The sequence below is a fragment of the Hylobates moloch genome, unplaced genomic scaffold, assembly GCF_009828535.3.
Source record: "Hylobates moloch isolate HMO894 unplaced genomic scaffold, HMol_V3 SCAFFOLD_19, whole genome shotgun sequence".
NCBI classification, from domain to species: domain Eukaryota; kingdom Metazoa; phylum Chordata; class Mammalia; order Primates; family Hylobatidae; genus Hylobates; species Hylobates moloch.
Genome location: NW_026652294.1, coordinates 48,230,949 through 48,235,486, shown reverse-complemented (window position 1 = coordinate 48,235,486; position 4,538 = coordinate 48,230,949). Strand labels below are relative to the sequence as shown.

At 52.0% G+C, this 4,538-nt stretch overlaps 1 protein-coding gene across 1 annotated transcript in view; it reads left to right on the top strand.

Moving 5' to 3' along the window:
* LOC116458381 (intercellular adhesion molecule 5) overlaps window positions 1-414 on the top strand; it is a 19,308-nt gene extending 18,894 nt beyond the window's left edge. Inside the window, 1 exon segment of the mRNA XM_032137999.2 lies at window positions 335-414. Within this exon segment, the coding sequence (XP_031993890.2) occupies window positions 335-414 (80 nt within the window).
* The last annotated feature ends 4,124 nt before the right edge of the window (window positions 415-4,538 follow it).

The window sequence follows — 4,538 nt, the reverse complement described above, 5'->3', positions numbered from 1 at the left end:
GCTTACCTGCAGCCATTGCAGCTAGGTGAGCTGTCCACAGGACCCTGAGTGGTTTGGGGAGTTGGGCCTTGGGATCCTGGAGCTGGTCTCTTGTGGGCCCTTTTTATGCCCTGGCCCCTTCTCTCTCGCTGCTTCTCCCCACCTGTTTCTCTGCACGTTTAGGCCTGGGGCCACTGACGGGCTTGTGCTAATGGATAATTTAGAAGCTCCTCCCACACATGCCGGGATCATGCCCCCTGGCTTGTCATCTTTCCCTTCCCACCCTCACCAGCGTTGTGAGGGTTGTGCACAGAGTGTCAGCCAGAGACACCACCCCACTTGTCTGCTGTTTAAGGGTCAGGTGATGCCCTCTGGCAGCAGACCATCGTGGCCAACCTGAACGCGGGGAAGGATGTCAGGATAGCCAGTCCTTGAGACCCCTACCAACCCCATCCCACTCTCTATCCTGTTCCTTTCCTCCTCCCCGCATGTTTAACCTCAGCCCACCAGACAGAATGTGTGTGTTGGGAAAAGGGGCCAAGCACAGCCAATAGATTGTGGGGGTTCTGAGCACCATTCACTCCTGAATTCCACTTTTGCTGACCACTCCTGGGCCCACCTGAGGCAGCTGGGTGCAGTGCTAACACTGACCACTAGAGGGAACCAATCCAACAGTTTGATCTTTCCTTTCCCTGAGCTTTGAGGGGGAGGCGAGGGGCGGGGGGTGGCTCCCCCAGGTCCCTGGGGACAAAGAACCCAGACTCAAGGTATTGTCCCAGCTCCCTGGACCTGCAGCAGAGATACAAACCAAGAAACCGAAATCCCGGGAACAGACACGGACCACAAGCCCTTCCTCCCATAGCCCTGAAACCATCAGAGAATCTCAAAGTTAGAAGAGCTCTTGAAGATTTGAGTCTCTTCCCCAGCTTTGGAACTGAGAACACATCACGCCGACAGATGCCCTATCCAGCCATGGAAGCCCGTCCTCTTTTTTCTCCTCCTCCTTTCCAGACCTGTGTAGAGCTTATCCAGTTGCCAAGGGCCTGCCTGTGCATTCTCACGTCTGACCTGCCACTTACGTGCCTTGTGGAGGAGGTGTGGTTATTATCTCATTTCACACATCAGGAGACTGAGGCTCAGAGAGACTGACTGCATGAGCTACCTCAGCCAGGGCAGCAGATCTCCACAACTTTGCTTTTCCCACGTTGCGTCATTTAAAGTCCTTTCTCCAGGCCAGGCACGGTGGCTCCTGCCTGTAATCCCAGCACTTTAGGAGGCTGAGAAGGGTGGATCACTTGAGGTCAGGAGTTCAAGGTCAGACTAGCCAACATGGCAAAACTCCATCTCTATTAAAAATACAAAAGTAGCTGGGTGTGGTGGCGCAAGCCTGTAATCCCAGTTACTCGGGAGGGTGAGGAGGTAGAATCGCTTGAACCCAGGACGCAGAGGTTGCTGTGAATCTAGATCGTGCCACGCCACTGCACTCCAGCCTGGGCGACAGAGTGAGACTCCATTTCAACAACAACAACAACAACAACAACAACAACAACAACAACAACAACAACAACAAAAGTCCTTTCTCCAGAGCAGGTGGTGTGGTGCTACTCAGTTATTTATTTATTTTAGATTCTTTCTTTCCTTTTCTCTTTCTTTCTTTCTTTCTTTTTTCTTTCTTTTTTTCTGTCTTCCTTCCTTCCTTCCTTCCTTCCTTCCTTCCTTCCTTCCTTCCTTCCTTCCTTCCTTGTTTTTGATGGAGTCTCATTCTGTCACCCAGGTTGGAGTGCAGTGGCATGATGTTGCCTCACTGCAACCTCCACCTCCTGGGTTCAAGTGATTCTCCCCCCTCAGCCTCCCTAGTAGCTTGGATTACAGGCGCCCACCACTATGCCAGGCTAAGTTTTGTACTTTTTTTTAGTAGAGACTGGGTTTCACTATGTTGGCCGGGATGGTCTCGAATTCTTGACTTTAGGTGATCCACCCTCCCTGGCCTCCCAAAGTACTGAGATTACTGACGTGAGCCACTGCTCTCAACCCAGTTATTTCAGCTTCTAAATCTCTCTGAGTGCAGGGATCCTGCCCCCAACACAAGGGACCCTTTGCCTCATTTTTTCTCTCCATAAGGGGCAGATTGTTCTTTCTCAATTCCCAGATGAGAATGGCCCAGTGGCATGGGGTGCCTTGTGGAAACCTCATAGCAGGACAAGGCGAAGGCAGAGAAGGCAAGGACTGAGCCTCCTGTCTCCTGGGTTGGGGCTATTTCCCCAGGGTTGGGGCTATTTCCATATCTGGAGGTCACAAGCATCAGACGCCCCCAGAGATGAGAGCAGGAAAGAACACCCTTTCTGGCACTGAAATCTTCCCCCACCCTGAGTTAGGAGCATCTAGCACCTGACGCTGTAGAAACACAAGCAAGCAAACAAGCAAATGCTTCTAGAAGTAGTTGGCTGTGGTGTTGGCAACCAACATTGAAAACCCACGCCCCTGTGGCCTAGGATGTGAATGCTGGGGCCCTGCCATCTCCCCACTTCCAGAGCAGAAGACAGAGCTCCTTTTTGTGCCATCATTCCTGAAACATTACCAGACCAGCACCCCAGACTCATCATCTGCTGGGAGGTCACTGTGCTGTGGGCTGTTCTCCAGGCAGGCCTTTGTGAAGATCCAAAAAGGTATCATGAATAATACTAGATCTGAGAAATATAGGGCCAAGGCAGGGTGGAGACACCACTTTCCCCTGCTCCTTCCAGCACCAGCAAAGAGGAGGAGCCAGGTGGGAATGGAAGAGGGTACCTGAGCTCCACGTAGTTTTCTGCTTCCCCCACCATCCTTCCTCCAGTGTCAGCTGGGACAGGGAGCCCCCATGACATGGCCTTTTAGCCAGTGCTGGGGACTTAGATGTGGATTTTCAGCCAGTCCTAAGGGAAGCCTCCCTTAGGAAGGAGGGCGGCAGGGGCTCTATCTGGGCACCACTGCATAACTCCGTATGTGGGCACAGGGGTGGCCAGGCTTCCCAGACAGATTACTGCCAGGAGCACAAGGGACCAGCCAGGGCAGGAGAGTGTCTCCTCTCACCTCTCCACTTCTGTTGACCCCAGAGTTATAGTGACTCAGAGAACTCTAGGGACCCCTGGGGAAACACCTTTATAAGGGGTTACCATGGCAACCATGGACCAGAGGGAAGAACTGAGGCACGCAGGTGTGGGTAGAAGTTGATGATCCTTTTCTCTAGTCTAGATCTTCCCTTGAGCAATGGAGACCACATCCATCATTCATTGCTAGTAAAAAATCAACTTCGAATTAGACTTGGGATTCTCCTGACAGTACTGGGAAGTCGCCTACTGTTGGGGCATCACTTGAGGCCAGATCCCTGGCTCCTGCAGGCTGAGAGACTACCCAGCAAGAGCCTCCACATGGCCAGTGGGGAGAGGCTGGGCTTTTTTTTTTTTTTTTTTTTTGAGATGGAGTCTCGCTCTGTCACCCAGGCTGGAGTGCAGTGGCGCAATCTCGGCTCACTGCAAGCTCCGCCTCCTGGGTTCACGCCATTCTCCTGCCTCAGCCTCTCCGAGTAGCTGGGACTACAGGCGCCCGCCACCACGCCCGGCTAATTTTTTTTGTATTTTTACTAGAGACAGGGTTTCACCTTGGTCTCGATCTCCTGACCTCGTGATCCGCCCGCCTCGGCCTCCCAAAGTGCTGGGATTACAAGCGTGAGCCACCGCGCCCGGCCTGAGGCTCGGCTTTGTACCTCTAGCGTCAGCCTCAAATGGCTCAGGATAGGTCGGGCGCGTTGGCTCACGCCTGTAATCGCACCACTTTGGGAGGCCAAGGTGGGCGGATCATTAGGTCAGGAGTTTAAGACCAAACTGGCCAAGATGGTGAAATCCCGTCTCTACTAAAAATACAAAAATTAGCCAAGCATGGTGGTAGGCGCCTGTAATCCCAGCTACTCAGGAGGCTGTGGCAGGGAATTGCTTGAACCTGGCAGGTGGAGGTTGTAGCGAACTGAGATGGCGCCACTGCACTCCAGCCTGGGTGACAGAGTGAGATTCTGTATCAAGAGAAAAAAAAAAAAAGCTGATGATAATCTCACAATCATCTTGCTTCTTTTAAGGAACCTCCCTTTATGATTTAGGATCCATGGTTTTCTCTGTGTGTTTGGAAGCCCTTCCTATGTCCAACCTCGACTAACTCTAGGGTTCTGTGTGTCTGCCGTGGAAAGTCACAGATCTGCTGTTGATCCTAAAGTGGTGTCGTTCAGGCTTTGAGATCTCCTGTTAGGCTCAAGACTGTGGGGTTGAGGACAATCACATTTTTCGAAGCCATTCTCACCGGTCTTAGGGATCGCCTCCGAGGGACTGGTGGGTGCTCCTTCCACTCTCACTTTGGTGATTTGAGGCGCACACTTGTCACCTGCAGCTCTGTTCTTTCTTCCTTGAGATCAGAGGCTGGTTATTGTACTGGGACATACTCTACCTCCTTTTGGCTTCTAATGTCCTTTCTATGAGTTTGCTACCAAGTCAATTACTCGGCTCATTGGATTAAGGTCTTCAGAGAATATTATA